This window comes from Mobula birostris, chromosome 2, assembly GCF_030028105.1.
Source record: "Mobula birostris isolate sMobBir1 chromosome 2, sMobBir1.hap1, whole genome shotgun sequence".
Lineage (NCBI taxonomy): Eukaryota > Metazoa > Chordata > Chondrichthyes > Myliobatiformes > Myliobatidae > Mobula > Mobula birostris.
Genome location: NC_092371.1, coordinates 147,431,523 through 147,457,118, shown reverse-complemented (window position 1 = coordinate 147,457,118; position 25,596 = coordinate 147,431,523). Strand labels below are relative to the sequence as shown.

The 25,596-nt window shown below is 41.2% G+C and overlaps 1 protein-coding gene across 2 annotated transcripts in view; it reads right to left on the bottom strand.

The window, feature by feature from the left end:
* Nucleotides 1-652: 652 nt before the first annotated feature.
* Nucleotides 653-25,596, bottom strand: part of lca5 (lebercilin LCA5) — a 100,455-nt gene continuing 75,511 nt past the window's right edge. Inside the window, exons 7-8 of one of the 2 annotated variants that reach the window (XM_072250170.1) lie at nucleotides 21,373-21,529; nucleotides 653-4,160 (exon numbers count right to left, since the gene is read on the bottom strand). In XM_072250170.1, the coding sequence (XP_072106271.1) occupies nucleotides 3,418-4,160; nucleotides 21,373-21,529 (900 nt within the window). In that variant the 3' untranslated portion in view covers nucleotides 653-3,417. The remainder of the gene's footprint in view (nucleotides 4,161-21,372; nucleotides 21,530-25,596) is intronic. The other variant, XM_072250175.1, reaches the window with a different exon arrangement.

Below are 25,596 nucleotides of genomic sequence, written 5' to 3'. Positions count from 1 at the left end.
AGTCATGCTCAACTCTAAAGAACTGCATTAAGAAAAAGACAGACTTGACAGGTAGCTGCAAGAAATAAGTGATAATAAGTTAAGGGAGCAATGGGTTTTGGATTACTTCTATTGAGAACTACTGCTTCTGTGGAAGATTAACACCAATTTGAAATAGTTTCTAGTTGGTGTTCAGTGAGTGCTGCAACTTCCATTTTTTAAAATTTAAAATGGCTATCCAAGTCCAGGTAAGCATCAGCTCATCAGTTTGTATAGAGGTTGCATTGTACATTGTTTTTCCACAAGTGACAAATCTTGTCATGGGTTCCTGATTTAACAGGTAATCAGTTACACCATTTTTTTGTGCTGTCAGTCAATGAGCAGAAAAAGACCTTGAAATGTCCATGTGTTCATTCTCTTTGGATGCAATCCCCTTTGGAAAATTATAACAACAGTAACAGAGGTAATATAGACATTCACATAATAGAATTGTCACTCTTGGTCAAAAGTGAATCTTCAGAGATGTTAAAATGTTTAATGCTGTACTTGAATTCATAGTAATTTCCATTATGTGGAACAAGCAATTCTACATTCAGGGAATGTCTAATTTATTTGGTAAAGTTAGCTTGAACAACAAAGTAGGCAACGGAATTATCAAGTACAATTCACAGCCGAACTTTATTTTTAGGATCAAATATGTAGCATAACAGTAAGGTAAGCAGAAATTAACAAATGGTTTAAAACTGTATAAAAATACAATGTGGCAATAAATAGGCATTTATAACTACTTGACCTATTCTCTGGAAATTGCACAATCAATATGTACAGTAATTAACAGGCAAACGGTTTTGGAAACTTAATCATCATTAGGAACTAATCAGCAAGTGCTCCAAGATAAAAGTAAAATTTTGCAGTAAATCAGACTGTTCTGAATTGTATTTTTAAGCAGCTAAATGAGGAATAAGCCAAACCCTTTATCTAACAGACCTTCATATTCCAATAATCATTTTTAGAAAATGCCACATCAAAATAATAAAATTACTAACAAGTTCCTAGCAATTATGGCTTGCTACACCGTTGGCCACCCTGATGGCAAGTGCTACATAGCATGATTTTTTTAAAATTAAAGGTCAAAAAAATCTTTACTCAAAAGTCATATCTCACACAAGTATATTAAATGCTTTTGAAGAAACATTTTGGGAAATGCAACATGATTAATCATGGAATTCAAAGTATATAAATTGCAAATTTTTCTGCTCTTGTTCTTTACCTCATATATCCATTTGGTCTAAATAACAATTATTTATTGTCTTGAAAGTTATATATTAAGTATTTCAAATGTCTATTCACTTTATAAGAATTGTATCAGGAGTGAAGGAGCACAGTAAACATTGGAAATAATCATCAGCAGGATCACAAGGCTGCAGAGAATCCCTTTCTAATTGTGCATTAAAATTGATTAATGGTGTCATCCTTTTCTCCTGATACAGACCCAGAAAACACTATATTATTGTAGATAGCGTGATATAATGGTCAGTGAACTTAAATATTTCATATTAAGAACAAACTAACAATTGGAAGTTTATTCCACCTTGAAAATACATTATACTACAACTGATACGTAGACCACAAGAAAAGGGATGAGAAACAGAGAAACTGATGATCAAGCTATATTTTTTCATTCATTCATTTAAATGAAGGCTTTCAGTTAAAATACTCCTTATATCACAGTGGCCTCTACCATATTACCTGGCAAACAATTCAGAGTTAACTAGAATTTACTGATTAGGGGTTAAATTTGCTTAATCTCACCCATGTAGTATAGGATAGTGATTGAAATTATTATGACAAATAAACTGTTCATTTGATGTATCTGTATTGTCTTTTGTATCCACTTGTCATTGTATAAAATTCCCCTAACGTTTTTATTTCCCCTGTTACCTGCTCTGGAATTAATAGTTACAATTTTCTTCAATAATTCAAATGCCTAACATTATTTATGGAGGTTTTGAATATAACCTTCAAGTAGATATTGCTATAGCAATCAGACCTGAACCCAAAATGGTAAGATCCCAATGAACCCATTGATTCATAACAATATAAGTGCATCCTTATTGATTTGTTCGCTATAACTTGGCAACAGATTATTTCAGTTTTCAGACATGGTTCTATTCCATCATTTCCCTACCCACACAACGTTGTTCAGATTATAGGTTTCCTAGATGGTACATCAGAGCTTGTACCCAGAGAAGGCACAAACACCGAAAAACACGTAAAGGATGATTTGTCTCCCTAAGCTTACTGTTAGTTTTGAAGTGGACAGAGTGGAGATGCACAGAATCATCTTGATCAGAGCACATTTGATAGAACCCTTCTTCAGGGATCTGCAGGAGACTCCTTGAGGCCAAAGCAGAACAGATTATGCTACACAAAAATCACTGTATTGACACAGGATATCTCTGAGCTATAAATTTCAGCAATGGAGCAGAGGTGAATGTGAACCTACAATATACAGTCAGAGGCAATTAAAACTGGGGAATTAAAATAATTGCCAAACAGATACCAGCAAACCTTTAAAACTAATATCCAACAAAAATGAAAATAGGAGAAAGAATAGAAGCCAATACCGTTTTCCATAGAATGGAACAAAAGAACAATCGGTCAGATGAAGCTCACTAGCCAGGGGTTCAGAGAAAGGCTGGCATATGGGCGCTACACTTCTAGGCCAGTGCTTTTAACTCTGATTCTACCCTTGGATTCTATTGAATATAAGGGCATGCCATATTATCCTGAGCTGAGAGATTTGATTCACTTCACATCTGTTCCCTCAGCTTTGCAGTAGCTGTATCTACTGTATCCAGTATAACGTCATTTAATTAAACATTGAAGTTTAGGTGGGCTATTTTCTCAAACTTTTATTTTAATTATTATAATCTAATTATTGCTATAATTTAAATATGCATTTAAGTAAACTTATAAATGTTGGTAATTTCTAAAAATCATAGAAATATTTAAAAATTAATCAGAGGCTCATGGAAACACTTGAAAACAGAGAGCCATCTATGGTTTTGTCATCCCTTGCAGATGGACAAAGATGGTGTTGACAAGAGGATATTGAATCATGTGACTACAGAAATGTTACCACAGGCTTACTGTGAGTGAATGTGGGATACAGGCCAATTTAGAAAATAAACTATAAACTCACAAAATGGATCAATATGCCTACAATTGACAGGCATATATAAATCATTAATTCAGAAACCTTTTAAATAACAAAGATAAACATTTTATATTTTGATACAAATACCTTTTAACAATCTGAGCTAAACTAATCACTGAGTTAGTTCACTTTGGAAAGTTTGTAGATGTAGTGTTGAATATATTACTGTTTTCTGTGGGAAGGCTCCATATGTAAATAACATTATAACACTTCTGTTTTCACAATACTACCTCTTCTATTTCATCCTCAGGAGAATCAATTGCTTTTATGGCTGGTTTCACTGAGGTGTACTTGGAGCGGTGACGATTGGAACTGGTGATAGCATCAGTAAAGACATGATCACCCATCTCATTTTTCCTTGTGTGCAAGCTTGTTTTTTCCCAAGGGAAGGGGTTGCTATTCCAATTAGACTTCTGTATAGGATTCAATAGTACATCATCCTCCTTGGAGGTGAATCTAACACCACTCCCAGAACCAAACAACTGATCTATCAAATTAGACTTTTTGTCTTTAACAGGAATGTCAAAATAACCATTAGTTTGTTCCCCTTTGTTACTGCCCTTCTGAATAACAAGTCCAGGTCTCCCATTTCCTTTCCCAAAGGAGGGTGCATACGTACCAAAGCTCAGCTCATTACCTATATCTGTGGCCTTGTAGATTCTACGACCATAAGTCTCTGCTGGTGTTTGTCCCGACTCTGGAAAGTTCCTGTTTTTCTGTAATCTTTCTGGGGAGTGGTTGCCAATGGAAAATGTGTATGAAGTATTTTCATGTGGAGAAAACAAGGAATTTCCACTGGTTTCTTCATCGATCTCTCGCATCTTTGCCAACAGAATTTCTTTTTTACGCCTTTCATCCATTTTTTCTGCGTTTTCATGTTCTTCTTCTCTTAATTTTGTTCCTTTCTTTTTCTCTTTTTCTTTCTCCTCACTTTTTCTTTCTTGCTCTTCCTGCTCCCATTCTGTAAATCCAAAAGAAAGTCTCAGATGATCAGTTTCTTCATCACCATTTCTAAGCAGCATAATGTGCAAACATAACACTTTCTGCTTAAATTTAATTTGAAGCACATTTAAAATTTATTCAAAGAAAAAGAATGATAGCTACGACCAGAATATATCATAGTGCTGTAATTGGGCAAGGATGTGTCTAATAGTAGGCTTAGAACACCTTCTAAGTTCACAGTCTGCAAACATTTTGTGCCCCTAGTTGTAAAAGTCTAAATAAAATTCTTACTGTACTTGAACCAAAATTTAATATCAGTTGTTAATAAACACAAGAGTTTTCAAATGAAAGCATATCATTTGATATAAGCAACTGATAACTTGCAGGCTAAAAGTTGTAATTTGTTACCCTGGTTATCTGAAGTGCCCATCTATGGCCTTAATTTATTCATTTGATTTCAGCTTCCAAAAGCCACACAACTTAAACTCAGTTCCTGCAGCAAAGTAGTACTTTAATGTATTTCTGTCAGGTTCTGCTGTTAATAGCAAGTCGAAACATGGCAAAAGGAGCTCCAGCAGTTATTCCTGGGAGTGTTGCCAGTTTCTCAATATAGAATTATAGATTTTGGTTGCATAACACTGTGGGTGGGAATAAAAGCTTTAACTTTTATATTTTTGGAAAGGTTTAAAATTAAAGTCTAACAATAAAAAATGTACTTTGTTCATTATGTAGGAGGAATTTTAATGGGACATGTGAAATGATGCACAATAACATAATATTTTCTTACTTGGGCAGTTCGTAGGTGACTCAGTTTTAAAACTGTTTCAATAAAAAATATCCACGTGCACTATTTGTGAAGAGACTCTAAATAGAATTGGCGTTTTGATTTAATTGGGTCCATAGGGCAAGTGGATTAAAGGCTATGGAAACATGGAACACTGAGATGGACTGAAAATGCATATGTATGTTGAAATATAGATTGAAAAAAAACATACTCCATATGCTTACATTGTTCCTTTTCTCCTCTAAAATTATTATCCTGTTTCCAATGGACAAATGCCATATACTGTAACTCAAGACATATCAGCTATTATAAATAGAAATAAAATGGAGTCCAGATTTTTAGCAAGATTATTTTAAGCATCAGCACAATACCATATTAATTATTAGCAACTTACATGCCTAGCCTGAACTTAATCCCCCACTTTCTGATCATACTTATTGTGAAGAGCTGACAGGCAGAGAGGGATGGGCAAGTTATTCACTCTAATGTCACCAAGTGGCCCGTTCAGCTCTCCACAGGCCAGGTCAGTTTTTAAACTGGCTCTATACAATTAAAGCCTGAGAAATATAAAGATGAAGTAGACAAAACTGAAGATCTTGTTAGAAAAGACCCATTTCAATGGAAGATACCATTATTTTTATCTTTAAAAGCCATTGGGTTGCTCTGTTTGCATTGGCGGAGCTTAATTAATGAATAAAATGAAGGTGGCACAGCGGATAGAACTAAAGCCTCTCAACTTCAGCCACTTGGCAATACTCAAAGAATATTCTTGGAGGATGATTCAATGAGGCGACGTAGGTGGAATTTAGGAATATGTTAATTATTACTTCGATGGGATGGTACTATAGGACTCCAGTGGTCAACAGAATTGCAAGAATAAATAAGTAGGGAAATCACTGATAACCGTAAGAATAATTAGGATATAGCAGTAGGTGATTTAAACTTCCCTCACATTGATTGGGACTGCCATAGTGCAAAGAGCTTGGAGGGAGAATTGTTAAATATGTCCTGAAAAGTTTTCTTAAGTAGTACATCTGTGACTAGTGATATTCTGCAGGACTGCTGCTTACACTGTATGGTATACATGACTTAGATGAAAAAGAAGATGGCTGGGTTAGCAAGTTTACAGACCATGCAAAGATTGGTGGCATTGTGGATGGCAAAGATGACTGCTAAAGGATACAGCAGATCATCAGGTCAGATATCACACATTAACAGTACATGGAGTTCAATCCGGCCAAGTGTGAGGTCCTCCACTTTGGGAGATCAAATATGAAGGAGTGGTACACAGTTAATGACCCTTAACAGCACTGATGTTTAGCGGCATCTAGGGATCCAAGTCCATGGCTCCCTAAAAATGGCTTCACAGTTTGATACTGTGGTAAAGAAAGCACATGACATGCTTGCCTTTATTAGTCAATGCACTAAGTTTAAGAATCAAGAAGTAATGCAGCAGCTTTATAAAACTGGATAGGCCACATATGGAGTATTACATTCATTTCTGGTCACCCTATTATAGGAAGAATTCGGATATCTTGGAGGGGAGGTTTACCAAAATGCTGCTTAGATGTGCTATAAGAGGTTGGACAAACTTGGGTCATTTTCTCTGCAGAAGCAGTGGCTGAGGGGTGACCTGATGGAGGTTCATAAGATAATGCGAAGCACAGTCAGACAGCTGATACCCTTTTCTTCAGGTTGAAATGTCTAATATTACAGCAATTAAGGTGAGGGGGGCAAGTTTAAACAAAATAAACCAACTGGTAGGTACCTGAAATATGCTGCCAGTTCTGGTAGTGGACATAAATATGACAGATGGGTTTAAGCTTACATGAATGTACAAAGAATGAAGGAATATGGGCATTAGTTACCTGTTTAATTAGTTCAGCACAATATTGTGTGCTGAAGGGCCTAGTACTGTGCTGTACTGTTCAATGTTCAGTGACCATAATCCTATTAGTTTCAAAATGACTACAGAAAGAGGCAGGACTGGTCCACAATCCTAAACTGAGGCAAGGTAAATTTTGAGGGCAGTAGGCAAGAACTTATAAGGATTGACTGGGAGAGGCTGCTTGCAGGTAAAGGGAAGTCTGGCAAGTGTGAGGCTTTTGAAAATGAAATGGGGGAAGGGATCAGGGCAGCACATCTGGTTAGAGAGAAAGGCATGGCTAGCAGAATGAGGGAACCTTGATTGATGAGGGCTAGTGTGACAATGATCTGGGGGAAAGAAAAAAGAGGTATATGTTAAGTATGGGCAGCTATGATAAAGCAAAGCCCTTGAGAGTTCAAAAGAATTAGGAGTAGACATAAGAGGGAAATCAGTAAAGCAGAGGACAAGAGATAGATTTGACAGATAAGATAAAGAAGAATCTAAGAACTGTGAAAAGGGAACTAAGGAAAGATCCTTTTGATGAATGATATGGTTGTCTATGTATGGACCCATAATAAATGGGTGAGTTATTAAATGAATATTTATCATTTGTATTTACGGTGGGAAAAATCATGGAAATTATAGAATTTTAAAAAAATGACTGATGATGCATTGGAGCACATGCATTTTACAATAGAGGTGCTGGTGGTCATAAGGCATATCATGGGGTTTCATGCTTGCCTTCATCAGTCAGAGCATTGAGTACAAGTGTTAGGACCTCATGAAGCAAATATTATATACAAGACGTTGATGAAACCACACTTGGAGCACTGTTTCCCACCAGTAGGCATAATGTCAATAAGCTAGAAAGGATGCAAAAAAGATCAACAAGGATGTTACTGGGACTGGATTATATAGACAATATGATTAAAGGAGAGGCTGGACAGGTGGGACTTCTTCCTCCCTGAGCTCAGAAGGCTGATGGGGCCCTTGGAGATATCTAAAATCATGAGAGGTATTGATAATGATGAGACACGTAGGAGACCTGAGATAGGCAAATGAATATGCAGAGAATGGAGGGATATGGGCCCTATACAAGCAGGTAATATTAAGTGTCATTAGCTAAAGTAGTTTGAGACAAATTCATGGACTGAAGAGCCCCTTTCTGTGCTGTAGTGTTCTATGTTTCAATTCTGTGCTGTAGTGTTCTATGTTTCAATTCTGGAATCATTTAAGAACTAATTGCATGGAGCTTTAGGATCTTTGGGCCCTTTTGGATAAACTTGGAGTGACCAGATCACCATCTCATCTCAAGATTAAAATAAGGGCATGATATTTTATTCTGTGCAGCTTGATCTCTTCTTTCTTTTTTGGGACAATGAACACAAAGTTCCTTTGTGTGCATATAACGGATGATCTAACCTGTACCACAACATTTCCACACTAGTCAAGAAATCACAGCAGTGTCCAGTTTCTGAGGAGAATGAGGTGTGCAAGGCTTCCTGCCCCCATTCTGACAGGTTTGTACAGGAGCACCATTGAGAATGTCCTGTCTGGCTGCATCATTGTGTAGCATGAAGGCTGAAAGGCATCAGACCATAAGACCCTACAGAAGACAGTAAAAACCGCCAAGAGGATCACCAAGGTCTCCCGTCCCTCCTACTTCTGTATAACATTTACTGGAAGCATTGCAGGTGAAGGGCCCAAAGAATTGTTGATGATCCCCACAACCCATTCCACAATCTCTATAATCCACTACCATCAGGAAGGGGGTACAGAAGCATCAAGACACAGAGAGAGGTGTGTATGTGGAATGGGCGGCTGGCAACGGTGGCGGAGGCGATAGGGTCTTTTAAGAGACTCCTGGACAGGTATATGGAGCTCAGAAAAATAGAGGGCTATGGGTAACCCTAGGTAATTTCTAAGGTAAGGACATGTTCGGCACAGCTTTGTGGGCCAAAGGGCCTGTATTGTGCTGTAGGTTTTCTATGTTTCCATGATGAGGACTGCCAGACTGGGTTAACAGTTTCTTCCCTTGGGCTATAAGACTAAAGAGTATCCTGCCACCACTGAGGTCACATCAATAGGTCAGCATGCTGTTTATAATTTATAACCAGAAAAATTACTAAACTGAGCCAAACAACAGGAATTCTGCAGATGCTGGAAATTCAAGCAACACACATCAAAGTTGCTGGTGAACGCAGCAGGCCAGGCAGCATCTCTAGGAAGAGGTACAGTCGACGTTTCAGGCCGAGACCCTTCGTCAGGACTATCTGAAGGAAGAGTGAGTAAAGGATTTGAAAGTTGGAGGGGGAGGGGGAGATCCAAAATGATAGGAAAAGACAGGAGGGGGAGGGATGGAGCCAAGAGCTGGACAGGTGATTGGCAAAAAGGGATATGAGAGGATCATGGGACAGGAGGTCTGGGAAGAAAGACAAGGGGGGGGGACCCAGAGGATGGGCAAGAGGTATATTCAGAGGGACAGAGGGAGAAAAAGGAGAGTGAGAGAAAGAATGTGTGCATAAAAATAAGTAACAGATGGGGTACGAGGGGGAGGTGGGGCCTAGCGGAAGTTAGAGAAGTCGATGTTCATGCCATCAGGTTGGAGGCTACCCAGATGGAATATAAGGTGTTGTTCCTCCAACCTGAGTGTGGCTTCATCTTTACAGTAGAGGAGGCCGTGGATAGACATGTCAGAATGGGAGTGGGATGTGGAATTAAAATGTGTGGCCACTGGGAGATCCTGCTTTCTCTAGCGGACAGAGCGTAGATGTTCAGCAAAGCAGTCTCCCAGTCTGCGTCGGGTCTCACCAATATATAAAAGGCCACATCGGGAGCACCGGATGCAGTATATCACCCCCGTCGACTCACAGGTGAAGTGTTGCCTCACCTGGAAGGACTGTTTGGGGCCCTGAGTGGTGGTGAGGGAGGAAGTGTAAGGGCATGTGTAGCACTTGTTCCGCTTAAACAGATAAGTGCCAGGAGGGAGATCAGTGGGGAGGGATGGGGGGGACGAATGGACAAGGGAGTTGTGTAGGGAGCGATCCCTGCGGAATGCAGAGAGAGGGGGGGAGGGACAGATGTGCTTAGTGGTGGGATCCCGTTGGAGGTGGCGGAAGTTACGGAGAATAATATGTTGGACCCGGAGGCTGGTGGGGTGGTAGGTGAGGACCAGGGGAACCCTATTCCTAGTGGGGTGGCGGGAGGATGGAGTGAGAGCAGGTGTACATGAAATGGGGGAGATGCGTTTAAGAGCAGAGTTCATAGTGGAGGAAGGGAAGCCCCTTTCTTTAAAAAATGAAGACATCTCCCTCGTCCTAGAATGAAAAGCCTCATCCTGAGAGCAGATGCGGCGGAGACGGAGGAATTGTGAGAAGGGGATGGCGTTTTTGCAAGAGACAGGGTGAGAAGAGGAATAGTCCAGATAGCTGTGAGAGTCAGTAGGCTTATAGTAGACATCAGTGGATAAGCTGTCTCCAGAGACAGAGACAGAAAGATCTAGAAAGGGGAGGGAGGTGTCAGAAATGGACCAGGTAAACTTGAGGGCAGGGTGAAAGTTGGAGGCAAAGTTAATAAAGTCAACTAGTTCTGCATGCGTGCAGGAAGCAGCGCCAATGCAGTCGTCGATGTAGCGAAGGAAAAGTGGGGGACAGATACCAGAATAGGCACGGAACATAGATTGTTCCACAAACCCAACAAAAAGGCAGGCATAGCTAGGACCCATACAGGTGCCCATAGCTACACCTTTAGTTTGGAGGAAGTGGGAGGAGCCAAAGGAGAAATTATTAAGAGTAAGGACTAATTCCGCTAGACGGAGCAGAGTGGTGGTAGAGGGGAACTGATTAGGTCTGGCCCTTACACTTCCTCCCTTACCACCATTCAGGGCCCCAAACAGTCCTTCCAGGTGAGGCAACACTTCACCTGTGAGTCGATGGGGGTGATATACTGCGTCCGGTGCTCCCGATGTGGCCTTTTATATATTGGCGAGACCCGACGCAGACTGGGAGACCGCTTTGCTGAACATCTACGCTCTGTCCGCCAGAGAAAGCAGGATCTCCCAGTGGCCGCACATTTTAATTCCACATCCCATTCCCATTCTGACGTGTCTATCCACAGCCTCCTCTACTGTAAAGATGAAGCCACACTCAGGTTGGAGGAACAACACCTTATATTCCGTCTGGGTAGCCTCCAACCTGATGGCACGAACATCGACTTCTCTAACTTCTGCTAGGCCCCACCTCCCCCTCGTACCCCATCTGTTACTTATTTTTATGCACACATTCTTTCTCTCACTCTCCTTTTTCTCCCTCTGTCCCTCCGAATATACCTCTTGCCCATCCTCTGGGTCCCCCCCCCCTTGTCTTTCTTCCTGGACCTCCTGTCCCATGATCCTCTCGTATCCCCTTTTGCCAATCACCTGTCCAGCTCTTGGCTCCATCCCTCCCCCTCCTGTCTTCTCCTATCGTTTTGGATCTCCCCCTCCCCCTCCAACTTTCAAATCCCTTACTCACTCTTCCTTCAGATAGTCCTGACGAAGGGTCTCGGCCTGAAACGTCAACTGTACCTCTTCCTAGAGATGCTGCCTGGCCTACTGCATTCACCAGCAACTTTGATGTGTGTTACTAAACTGAGCCAACAAGGATAAAACAGCAGGAATGGATTTCTCAGGGTTAGAAATATACAATAGCAAATCATCTGCATATAATGATAACTTATGTATTTCATTCACACGAGTATTACCAAGAATATCAGGTGAGTCTCGAATAGCAATTGTTAAAGGTTCAAGGGCAATATCAAATAATAACGGACTAAGAGGACATCCCTGCCTAATACCCCGAAATAAGCGAAAAAAGGGAGATCTTTGGTTATTAGTAAAAACCGAAGCTACAGGGATATGATATGTTTTGTGGAGGGTGCACTCTGGTTCAGAGAAACATTGTTTCATTTGGTTGTATATGTACAGGTAGATGACAATAAACTTGAACTTGTACAACAATCTATTCAGTCCAATCTTCATTTCAGTTTCCATAGCTCTGCATTTATTTCATTTCTTTGGAAATCATTAATTATCTCTGCTTCCACGATCATAATGAGAATCAAGATCCTGATTATTACAGCTAGATGTCTTTAAAAGAAAGTCATCATCCCCCCGCCCCCCCCCTACATTTCTTACCCAAAGCCTTTAATTTGTGCTTGGCCTGTCTGTGCTTATATCATCAGCTCACAGCAGCAGCAGCTTCCACTTGCTATTTATAGCAAACAGCAGGAGTTTTTTTCCTATGTGTCTTTTTTTTTGTTGAAGATTATCAGATCAGTTAGTCTCTTTTAAATTCAATTGAAGTTTCCCAAGGGAATTCACTTCAATGCCTGTCTTCCTGATTTACATTATAACTGTCATGTTGCCTAACCACGATTATACTATGTAACTATTTAGCTGCAGTCTATTATTAAACTTAGTGCCTGTAGCAAGGACTGAATTCCTTTGCTTCACACATCAGTCAAGTGCAATCTCCATCTTTGAATCACTGTATCCATGGTGCAGTAAAAGCATGAGTCATCCTGTAGCAGTGGCACTTCTAACTAAGAAGCCTTTTCAAAACTCTTGGAAGGGCCTGGTTCACTGCTAAGGTCATGTCTGAGAAGGTGATTTTGAAGCAAAAATTTGATTCAGTAAGCAGTAGTCAAAGCAATTTCTGTAGATTGCTAATGCTGAAAATACAGTCTTGCATGGATTTCCTACTACATTCAGCAGACACGCCAAACAGCTCAACCATTTTCACCTGAGTTGTCTCCGCAGACTCCTCCACATCAGGTGGCAGGACAAAGTCCCCAACACGGAAATCCTGGAACGAGCTGGGCTCTGCAGCGTCTACACCCTCCTGCTGAAAGCCCAAGCCAGGTGGGCTGGACATGTGGTCAGAATGCCAGACAGCCGATTGCCTAAGCAGCTGCTGTACGGAGAACTGTGTCAGGGCAAGCGCTCAGTCAGTGGGCAGAAGAAACGTTACAAAGACTGCCTGAAAGCGTCCCTCAAAGGCCTGGGTGTCGACATCAACACGTGGGAGACGCTTGCCCTCGACCGTCCAGCTTGGCGCAGCAAGATCACCACAGGAGCCCGTGCAACTGAAGTCAGGCGCATCATCGAGGCACAACGAAAGCGTGCTGTGCGCAAGGCCCAAGCGGCATCCACTGCCACGACAGCACCCACCCACTTGTGTCCCACATGTGGGCGAGCCTTCAGGGCCCGGATTGGCCTCATCAGTCACCTCCGGACCCACAGCCACCAATCTCCCATTTGACTTTGAAGCCATGGTCATCGTCGACTACGAAGGACGAACAACAATATCAATGTACCAGGAGTCTCAAAACAATATTTGGCACCGGTAGTGTCATTATCTCCATCTGAATTTTAGATCTGACTTCCATGAATAACCTATGCGGGAAGTACATTTATACTAATTAAGCAACATATGATTATACTGATTTGATTCAACATATATCTATTAAGTTGCATTACTCTGAAAGATTGTTTACTTGAAATAAAACAATTGAACTATCCTATCAGACCTAACCAGTGCTTTAAAAGGGATTTTCAGAGCTTGATTACCACTCCACCCCCCACCAGTGGTCAACACCCATGAGATCCAAAAGTTAGTAAATGGGAACCAAAATTGGCTTGGTGATGGGAGATACAGAATGATGGTAGATAACTGTTTTTGTATTTAGATGTTAGTGACTTATGATGTTCCACAGGAACAAGTACTTGTAATACACGTGAATGATTCGGTGCGGATATAGGAGACAGGTTCAGTACAATTGCATATGACTCCCTCCTGTTAGGCTGTTTGTGGCAACTTATTTTTCATCCTTTCTACTTCTCTTCCAATATTTATATCTGTGCACTTGTAATGCCACTGTGACACTGTGATTTCCTTTGGGATCAATAAAGTATCTAAAGTAAAGTGAATAGTGGAGTGGTTCATCGTGTGATGGGTGGTCTTAGGTTGCAGAGGCATTAGCAATGATCGTTCAAAAATCATTGGACTCTGGCATAGTGCCAGAGGACTGGAGGACTGCCAATGTCACTCCACTCTTTAAGAAGGGAGGAAGGCAGCAGAAAAGATATTATAGACCAGCTAGCCTGACCTCAGTGGTTGGGAAGATGTTGGTGCCAATTGTTAAGGATGAGGTTATTGAGTACTTGGTGCCACAGAACAAAGTCAGCATGGTTTCCTTAAGGGAAAATCTTGCCTGATGAGTCTGTTGGAATTCTTTGAGGAGGTTACAAGTAGGGTAGATAAAGGGGATGCAATGGATATTGTATACTTGGGCTTTCAGAAGGCCTTTGACAAGGTGCAACACATTAGCTGCTTACCAAGTTAGGAGCCCATGGTATTATAGAAAAGTTACTAACATGATTAGAGCATTGGCTGATTGGTAGGAGGCAGCAAGTGGGAATAAAAGTATCTTTTTCTGGTTGGCTGCGAATGACTAGTGGTGTTCCACAGGGGTCAGTGTTAGGACTGCTTTTTTTATGCTGTATATCAATGAATTAGATGATGGAATAGATGGCTTTGTTGCCAAGTTTGCTGATGATATGAAGATTGGTGGAGGGGCAGGTAGTGTTGAGGAAAAAGGTAGACTGAAGAAGGACTTGGACAGATTAGGAGAATGGGCATGAGAGTGGCAAATGAAATACAATGTTGGAAAATACATGGTCATGCACTATGGTAGTAGAAATGAATGTGCAGACTATTTTTTTAAAAATGGGGAGAAAATCCAAAAATCTGAGATGCAAAGGGACTTGGGAGTCCTCATGCAGAATACCCTACAGTTTAACTTGCAGGTTGAGTCAGTGGTGAGGAATGCAAATACAATGCTAGCATTCATTTCAAGAGGTCTAGAATACAGAGCAGGGATGTGGTGCTGAGACCTTATAAAGGCACTGAGGCCTCACCTTGAGTATTGTGAACAGTTTTGGGCTCATCTGAAAAAGGATGTGCTGGCATTGGAGATGGTCCAGAGGAGGTTCACAAGGATGATTCTGGGAATAAAAGGGTTACTATACAAGAAATGTTTGATGGCTCTGGGTCTGTACTCGCTGGAATTTAGAAGGATGGGTGGGGGGGATTTCAAGAAAACCTTTCAAATGTTGTAAGGCTTTGACAGAGTCGATGTGGAAAGGATGTTTCCCACGGAGGGGAAATCTAGGACAAGAGGGCACAGCTTCAGTATAGAGGCGTCCATTTAAAACAGAGATGCGGAGATATTTCTTTAGCCAGAAGGTGGTGAATTACTGGAATTTGTTACTACAAGCAGCTGTGAAGGCCATGTCATTGGGTGTATTTAAGACAGAGATTGATAGGTTCATGACTGGACACGGCATCAAAGGTTACAGGGAGAAGGCCGAGGAATGGGGTTGAGGAGGGAAGAAAAGGATCAGCCATGATTGAATGACAGAGCAGACTCTATGGGTCAAATGGCCAAATTCTGCTCCTTATTGTATGGTCTAACCTTTAGTCCTCATTAAATACAAGAGCAGGTAGATTATGTTTCAACTTTATAAAACATTGGTCACACCTCAACTGGAGTACTCCCTAAGGTTCTGTCCCCATACTATATATAGGAAGATGAGACACTTCTGGAGAGGATGCTTAGAAGATTCACTATGATGTAGCTTGTATTGAGCAGTTCAGTTACGAGGGGAGACTTGAGAAGCTAGATCTGTGTTCCTTGGAACAATGGAGGTTAACACAAGGGTCATGATCAAAGTGGATAAAATTTGTGAAAGGTATGGATTGGGTAAAATGCAGGAAACATTTCCACATATCAATGTTAGATAAAACTAAAGGCCATAGACTTAGTGTAAGGGGCAAGACATTTGGAGGGGATTTGAGGAAGGAAGCTTCTTTGCCCAGGAGATGGTAAATACCAGGAGTAAAGGCGGGAGGAGAAGATGGTGGCGCGCCTGCGTGTGCGCAGCCCTCCGGTGAAAAATGATATCGTATCTGTTAAATAGGGGCCGTGGACAATTCTGATTTAATGGAGAATGGACATGAAAGCATAGAGGAACATCTGGAGAAATTTCTGAAACGCCCGTTCGTTGCTGTCGTTACTGTGTGGTCGGGAATCTTTCGGAGGGTAGGCCTCAAAATCCCCGGCCTTGCCTGCTTTTGGCGACCGAGAAGGAGGTCGAATCGTTCGGACAGAGATGGCGCTCAGTACTCGGTGTCGGAAGGCTGATCAGAGCTCGAGGTTTTCAGATGACTCAGAGTCGAATTGTGGTCGGCATGGCAGGGAGAGTTTTTCTTCCTTCTCCCGTCTCTGTGAGATGTGGGACATTTGAAAAACCTTGAACTTTACTGTGCTCATGGACTTCATCAAGTTACGGTATTGTTGCACTGTTGTAACTCTATGTTATAATTATGTGGTTTTGTCAGTTTTTTCAGTCTTGGTCTGTCCTGTGTTTTGTGATATCACACCGGAGGAAATAATGTATCATTTCTTAATGCATGCATTACTAAATGACAATAAAAGAGGACTAGGTGTCTTCATAATCCTAAACTGTTTGAGCAGTGGTGGAAACTGTTGATGATAGAATTTAATTTTTAACTCAGCACTTGAGTTCCACAGTACAGAAAGCTGTAGGTCAATTGTGAGAATTGTGAGAAGTGGGATTAATACAAATGGGTGCCCACAGGTTGCCATTGATGTGGTGAGTTGAATGGCCTATTTTTATGCTATGTAACTTAAATCATAAATAAAACAGAAACAGGTTCTTCAGCCCAACTCATCAATGCCTACCAAGATGTCTACCTGTGCTACTCTCATTTCCCTGCTTTTTGGCCCATATCCCAGTAAACCTTCTCTATCCACGTACCTGTTTACATGTCTTTTAAACATTGTCATTGTACCCTTCCTCGAGCAGCTCACTCCCTATACCCACCATCCTGCTTTAAAAAAAAATGCCCCTCGGGTTTTTTTTTTAAAAAGATCTTTGCCTGGTGTTCCCTGTTGTTAGACTCCACTGTCTTGGCTGTGTAGAGGGATTCTCATCACCGATCCTCCACCTACCATTATTAGCCCCTTGTTTTTCTTTACTAATTTTACTTAATTCCTGCTCCAGTTTAAACTAATTTTGCTACCATTTCACATTGTTTATCATATTTTATCAGTTATCATTTTTTAGGTCTATAAATTTGAGTTGTATTTTCGTGCCAGTTTTTAGGGAGGCCATAAAAATCCATATTCTACAATGCAGAATATCCAAAGCATTGTAAAGACAAAAAAAAGCACATCCTAGTCCTGCATTCCAAACCATACTCTAGATTTTTCCACTGCGATCTGTCATCTTGGGAGAATGATAAAGGAAGACATTAGACAGGAGAGTGGATAAATATCACCTAGAAGATGGGATAAGATTGGGGGGGTGGTACTAAAGGGGGAAAGAGTATCTGGATTTATGCAGGATCTTGGTGGAAGGAGCTTGGAGCAGGGGTGGACAGAAGACAGTGAAGAGATAACAGGGTGGAGAAAAGCTCATTGGTATTGGGTAAAGTTCAACTGCTGAGGGGCAGCCTGAGTGTCATTCAAAACCTGGTCAGAAACCAGGACTTAGGAAGGGGATCAATATCCTGGCGGGATAGTTTAATAGAGCTGTTAGGGAGGGTTTAAACTAATTTGGCAGGGGGATGGGAACTGGAATGACAGAGCAGAGGAAGGGGAAAACAGAAATACATCTAAAATAGTGAGCAGTAAAGATGTCAGGAAAGACAGGCAGGTGATGGGGCAAATTTGTAGCCATTGGGATGAGTTGCAGTGCAATAAAGTTGCAATGAAATCAAAGCGAAAAGTATCAAATACTGGTCTTTAAGGTGTTATACTTAAATGCACGCAGCATAAGGAATAAGGTGGATGATCTTGTTGTACAGCTACAGATTGGCAGGTATGATATTGTGGCCATCACTGAGACCTGGCTAAAGGATGCATGCCTCTGGGAGCTGAACGTCCAAGGATACACGGTGTATCGGAAGGATAGGACGGTAGGCAGAGGGGGAGGCATGGCTTTATTGGTAAGAAATGATATTAAATCATTAGAAAGAGGTGATATAGGATCGGAAGGTGCAGAATCTTTATGGGTTGAGCTAAGAAATTGCAGGGTAAAAGGACCCTGATGGCAGTTATTTATAGGCCTCCGAACAGCTGTAGGGATGTGGACTACAAATTACAACAGGAAATAGAAAAGGCTTGTCAGAAGGGCAGTGTTATGATAATTGTGGGGGATTTTAACATGCGAATAGATTGGGAAAATCAGGTCAGCACTGGATCTCCAGAGAGAGAATTTGTAGAATGTCTGCAAGATGGCTTCTTAGAACAGCTTGTTATTGAGCCCACTAGGGGATCGGCTGTACTGGATTGGGTATTGTGTAGTGAACCGGAGGTGATTAGAGAGATTGGGGTGAAGGAACCCTTAGGAGGCAGTGATCAAAACATGATTAAGTTCACTGTGAAATTTGAAAAAGAAAAGCCGAAATCTGACTTGACAGTATTTCAGTAGAGTAAAGGAAATTACAGTGGCATGAGAGAGGAACTGGCCAAAGTTGACTGGAAAGGGGCACTGGCGGGAAAGACGGCACAGCAGCAGTGGCTGGAGTTTATGCGAGAAGTGAGGAAGATGCGAGACAGGTATACTCCAAAAATGAAGAAATTTTTGAATGGAAAAAGGAAGCAACTGTGGTTGGCAAGAGAAGTCAAAGCCAAAGTTAAAGCAAAGGAGAGGGCATACAAGGAAGCAAAAATTAGTGGGAAGGCAGAGGATTGGGAAGTTTTTAAAACCTTACAAAAGGAAACTAAGAAGGTCATTAAGAGGGAAAAGATTAACTATGAAAGGAAGCTAGAAAATAATATCAAAGAGGATACTAAAAGCTTTTTCAAGTATATAAAGAGTAAAAGACAGGTGAGAGTAGATATAGGATCGATAGAAAATGATGATGGAGAAATTGTAATGGGAGATAAGGAGATGGCGGAGGAACTGAATGAGTATTTTGCATCAGTTTTCACTGAGGAAGACATCAGCAGTATACCAGACACTCAAGGGTGGCAGGGAAGAGAAGTGTGCGCAGTCACAATTACGACACAGAAAGTACTCAGGAAGCTGAATAGTCTAAAGGTAGATAAATCTCCTGGACCAGATGGAATGCACCCTCGTGATCTGAAGGAAGTAGCTGTGGAGATTGCGGAGGCATTAGCGATGATCTTTCAAAAGTCGATAGATTCTGGCATGGTTCCAGAGGACTGGAAGATTGCAAATGTCACTCCGCTATTTAAGAAGGGGGCAAGGAAGCAAAAAGGAAATTATAGACCTGTTAGCTTGACATCGGTGGTTGGGAAGTTGTTGGAGTCGATTGTCAAGGATGAGGTTACAGAGTACCTGGAGGCATATGACAAGATAGGCAGAACTCAGCATGGATTCCTTAAAGGAAAATCCTGCCTGACAAACCTATTACAATTTTTTGAGGAAATTACCAGTAGGCTAGACAAGGGAGATGCAGTGGATGTTGTATATTTGGATTTTCAGAAGGCCTTTGACAAGATGCCACACATGAGGCTACTTAACAAGATAAGAGCCCATGGAATTACGGGAAAGTTACATACGTGGATAGAACGTTGGCTGATTGGCAGGAAACAGAGAGTGGGAATAAAGGGATCCTATTCTGGTTGGCTGCCGGTTACCAGTGGTGTTCCACAGGGGTCCGTGTTGGGGCCACTTCTTTTTACATTGTACATCAACGATTTGGATTATGGAATAGATGGCTTTGTGGCTAAGTTTGCTGACGATATGAAGATAGGTGGAGGGGCCGGTAGTGCTGAGGAAACGGAGAGTCTGCAGAGAGACTTGGATAGATTGGAAGAATGGACAAAGAAGTGGCAAATGAAGTACAATGTTGGAAAGTGTATGGTTATGCACTTTGGCAGAAGTAATAAATGGGCAGACTATTATTTAAATGGGGAAAGAATTCAAAGTTCTGAGATGCAATGGTACAGTCCTCGTACAGGATACCCTTAAGGTTAACCTCCAGGTTGAGTCGGTAGTGAAGAAGGCGAATGCAATGTTGGCACTCATTTCTAGAGGAATAGAGTATAGGAGCAAGGATGTGATGTTGACGCTTTATAAGGCACTGGTGAGACCTAACTTGGAGTACTGTGGGCAGTTTTGGTCTCCTTATTTAAGAAAGGATGTGCTGACGTTGGAGAGGGTACACAGAAGATTCACTAGAATGATTCCGGGAATGAGAGGGTTAGAGGGTTAACATATGAGGAACGTTTGTCTGCTCTTGGACTGTATTCCTTGGAGTTTAGAAGAATGAGGGGAGACCTTATAGAAACATTTCAAATGTTGAAAGGCATGGACAGAGTGGATGTGGCAAAGTTGTTTCCCATGATGGGGGAGCCTAGTACGAGAGGGTATGACTTAAGGATTGAAGGGCGCCATTCAGAACAGAAATGAGAAAAAATTTTTTTAGTCAGAGGGTGGTGAATCTATGGAATTTGTTGCCACAGGCAGCAGTGGAGGCCAAGTCATTGGGTGTATTTAAGGCAGAGATTGACAGGTATCTGAGTAGCCAGGGCATCAAAGGTTATGGTGAGAAGGCGGGGGAGTGGGACTAAATGGGAGAATGGATCAACTCATGATAAAATGGCGGAGCAGACTCGATGGGCCGAATGGCAGACTTCTGCTCCTTTGTCTTATGGTCTAATTCAGAAAGATCAAAATATCCTCAAACACATATCAGCAGAATCTCTGGTAGTGGCATGAGTGAGGATATATCAGTAGCAAATTCAGATCTGTCTCTATATTTGATGCAACATTTACCTCTTGAAAATAATGTGGTCTAAAAAAATGAACATATAATGTAGTGTTCTATGTTATCTACAGCAGCAACCTTATAGGATGTCACATAGGATATCATAAAACAATTTACAGGAGCACACTGAATATGCACAAAGTATACAATTTGCCAAAATCTTTAAAACATTATATAAATTTATTTTGTTTTACCTTGAAAAACAATTTTCAGAATAGGTTCTTTTGACCCATCTTTAAAATCTGAATGTCTCCCTTCTATATTCACTTCCATGTACTATCCAAGGGATGACCAATCAGTGCCTCAAGCAGTTTGATTTTGCAAACTGACTTTTATTTCCGTGCTACACAATGAGGTGACTGCACATTGCATTCAGTGCTCTGAATGGTTATAGGAGTAAAAGGAACCAAACACATTGTTTTCTCTTTAAGAGAACTAACAATTGCAGGAATGAAATACAAGATTCACAGATGTTACTTCATGAAAATTTTGGGAAGGTAGCATATTGCATATCTGTTATATAAAGTATGAAACCTAGGATTACTCACTTGGAGCTGGCAATGACACAATTGCAGAATTAAGAGATAACCTTACATGAATATTATCCATTAAATTTTAAAATAATCTAGTAAAACATTTTTTTAGAAGCCAGGATTTAGTCAATCCCTTGGGTATCTTCCATTTTACTGCAAATATTAATAAAATAAATATATACCCTTACTTTCCCTGAGCTTCTCCACTTTTAACTCCAACCTGTGTTGTTGTTCTTCTCTTTTCAGCTTCTCTTCCGATTCTTGCACAGTTTCTTGTATCTCCTCTTGTCTTAGACATTCTGTCCATCCCAGAATCTCTCTGTCATGGTGTTCTTGTATCTAAGGGATTTATTATGACATATTTATAGTATTAAAAGCCTAGTGGATGGAAGAGTGTATTGGATTTCTGATGCAAAGAGTAATTCTGTACAGGTTCATGTGATTCCCTAATTTAAATCTCCAATTCCGGGGTGAGTACTATCCAAATAGTTCCTTAGAGATTAAGATTAAAGTCAAAGACTAATTTTGAAATCATGCTCATGATTCAAATTACACAAATTTTAATAAATCATAAAAAATGCAAACAAATAATTACCCTCAGTTTGCAATCATCATACTATGGATAACCTTTGTTTCATAAGTGAATACGGAATCAACCTCACTTACTTATAAAAAGCATTCAGCCCCCTTGGAAGTTTTCATGTTTCATCGTTTTACAACATTGGATCACAGTGTACTTAACTTGGCTTTTTTTGATACTGATCAACAGAAAAAGACTCTTTTGTGTCAAAGTGAAAGAGATCTCTACAAAGTGACCTAAATGAATTACAAATATAAAATACAAAATAATTGATTGCACAAGTATTCTCCCCCTTTAATCTGACACACCAAATCATCACTGGTGCAGCCGACTGGTTTTAGAAGTAACATAAATAGTTAAATGTGGATCACTGTGTGCAGTCGAGGTGCTTTAGTTAATTGTAGTAAAAATACATCTGTAACTGGTGAGTCAGTACCCTGGCAAAAAATACACCATGAAGTCAAAAGAATGCTCCAAGCAACTCTATGAAAAGGTTACTGAAAGGCCCAAGTCAGGAGATGGATACAAGAACATTTCCAAGTCACTGAATATCCCTTGGAGCCAATCATCAAGAAAAGGAAAGAATATGGCAAAGCTGTAAATCTGCCTAGAGTAGGCTGTCCTCAAAAACTGAGTGACGATGCAATAAGAGGACTAGTGAGGGAGGCCACCAAGAGACCTATGACAACTCTGGAGGAGTTACAAGCTTCAGTGGCTGACATGGGAGAGACTGCGCATACAACAATTGTTGCCCTGGTGCTTCATCAGTCGCATCTCTATGGGAGAGTGGCAAAGAGAAAGCCAGAGGGCATGTGGAAGACTCTGAAGTCAGCTGGAAAAAGGTCCTATGGTCTGAAGAAACCAAAATTGAGCTCCTTGGCCATCACACTGAACGCTATGTTTGGCATAAGCCAAACATCACATATCATCAAAAACACACCATACTGTGAAGCATGGTGGTGGCTACATTAAGCTGTGGGGATACTTCACTGCAGCAGGCCCTGGAAGGCTTGTGAAGGTAAAGGGTAAAATGAATGCAGCAAAATACAGGGAAATCCTGGAAGAAAACCTGACACAGCCTGCAAGAGAACTGTGACTTGGGAGAAGATGTTTTCCAGCAAGACAATGATCCCAAGCATAAAGTCAAGCTAACCAGGAATGGTTTAAAAACAAAATTAATGCCCTGGAGTGGCCAAGTCAGAGTCCAGACCTCAATCCAATTGTGAATTTGTGGGTGAACTTGAAAAGGGCTGTTCAATCTTTCAGAGTTTCAACAGTTTTGTACAGAAGAATGGGGGAAAATTGCAGTGTCCAGATCAGCAAAGCTGATAGAGGCCTATCCACACAGACTCGAGGCTGTGATTGCTACCAACTGATACTGACTTGAAAGGGGTGAGTAATTATGCAATCAATTGTTCTGTGTTTTATATTTGTAATTAATTTAGATCACTTGCTAGAGATCTGTTTTCACTTTGACACAAAAGTCTTTTTTCTGTTGATCAGTGTAAAATAATGCCAAATTAAATCTACTATGATTCAATGTTGAAAACAATAAAACATGAAAACTTCCAAGGGGGATGAATACTTTTATAGGCATTGTATACAAATAATTCATGTAGTACTTGGCACATAAAATAAATATCTTCTTTCTTACAATTTGAATTCTATATGATGTTTCACGGTTTCATAAGTCGAGGGATAGAGTTTAAGAGTCGCAATGTAATGATGCAGCTCTATAAAACTCTGGTTAGGCCACACTTGGAGTACTGTGTCCAGTTCTGGTCACCTCACTATAGGAAGGATGTGGAAGCTATGGAAAGGGTACAGAGGAGATTTACCAGGATGCTGCCTGGTTTAGAAAGTATGCATTATGATCAGAGATTAAGGGAGCTAGGGCTTTACTCTTTGGAGAGAAGGAGGATGAGAGGAGACATGATAGAGGTGTACAAGATAATAAGAGGAATAGATAGAGTGGATAGCCAGTGCCTCTTCCCCAGGGCACCACTGCTCAATACAAGAGGACATGGCTTTAAGGTAAGGGGTGGGAATTTCAAGGGGGATATTAGAGGAAGGTTTTTTACTCAGAGGGTGGTTGGTGCGTGGAATGCACTGCCTGAGTCAGTGGTGGAGGCAGATACACTAGTGAAGTTTAAGAGACTACTAGACAGGTATATGGAGGAATTTAAGGTGGGGGCTTATATGGGAGGCAGGGTTTGAGGGTCGGCACAACATTGTGAGCCGAAGGGCCTGTACTGTGCTGTACTATTCTATGTTCTATGGTAACCACCAACACTCTGACTGATCGCTCCTCAATGAAGTATAATTTTCCAAGTAGATGCAGTTTTATACAGTTTAAAACTAAGCAGGAAATATGGGGAAATTGTGCTTTGGACTGTCCTAGTTTTGCCTTTACTAATAACTTCAATACATGTTTGCCAAACAAAGGAATGGTACCAGTGACGATGAAACAGAGCTTATGACAGAGACAGATGTTTGTGACTTTGATTGTCCCAGTACTTACACAAAAATTCCAGTTCATTCAACACCAATTGTTAGAGGAAGAGTTATATTATCAACACACATAAAATGCTGTAGGAACTCAGCAGGCCAGGCAGCGTCTATGGAGAAGAGGACCGTCGACATTTCGGGTTGAGACCCTTCAAGCAGGACTGGAGGGTAAAAAAAAGATGAGTAGATTTAAAAGATGGGAGGAGGGTGAAGGGAGAAACACAAAGTGATAGGTGAAACTGGGAGGAGGAGAGGTAAAGTAACGAGCTGGGAAGTTGACTGGAGAAAGAGATACACGACTGGAGAAGGGGGGAATATTATAGGAGAGGACAGAAGGCCATGGCAGGAAGAAAACGGGGGAGGAGCACCAGTAGGAGGCAATGGTCAGGCAAGGAGGTAAGGTAAGAGAGTGAAAAGGGGATGGGGAATGGTGAAGGGAGGCGGGTGGTATTACAGGAAGTTCAAGAAATCAATATTCATGCCATCAGGTTGGAGACTACCCAGACAAAATACAAGGTGTTGTTCCTCCAACCTGAGTGTGCTTTATTTTGACAGTAGAGGAGGCTACAGATAGACATATCGGAATGGGAGTGGGAACTGGAATTGGAATTGAAATGGGTGGCCAGCAGGAGTTCCTGCTTCTTCTGGTGAACAGCACATAGGTGCTTGGCAAAGCAGTATCCCATTCTATATTGGGTCTCACCAATATACAGGAGGCCATACTGGGAGCTTCGGACACAGCATATGATCCCAACAGACTCACAGGTGAAGTGTCACCTCAGCTGGAAGCACTGTTTGGGGTCCCTGAATGGCCCCGATTATGTCAATCTAAGACTTCCTCTACTTTCGTGATGAAGCCACACTCAGGTTGGAAGAACACCTTGTATTCCTTCTGGGTAGCCTCCAACCTGATAGCATGAACATCAATTTCTCAAACTTCTGAGAAATGGTGAAAACCCCTTCTTTTTCACCATTCCCCATCCCCTTTTCCCTCTCTCACTTCATCTCCTTGCCTGCCAATTGCTTCCCTCTCACGCTCAACCCCCCTTTTCTTTCTTCCATGGCCTTCTGTCCTCTCCTATTCGATCGCCCCTTTTACAACCTGGTATCTCTTTCACCAATTAACTTCCCAGCTCTTTACTTCCTGGTTTCACCTATCACCTTGTGATTCTCGATCCCTTGTTGCCACCCCGCCCCCCCCGAGCTTTTTAAAATCTACTCATCTTTTATCTCCAGTCCTGCTGAAGCGACTAGGCCCAAAAGGTCAACAGTGCTCTTTTCCATAGATGCTGCCTGGCCTGCTGAGTTCCTCCAGCAT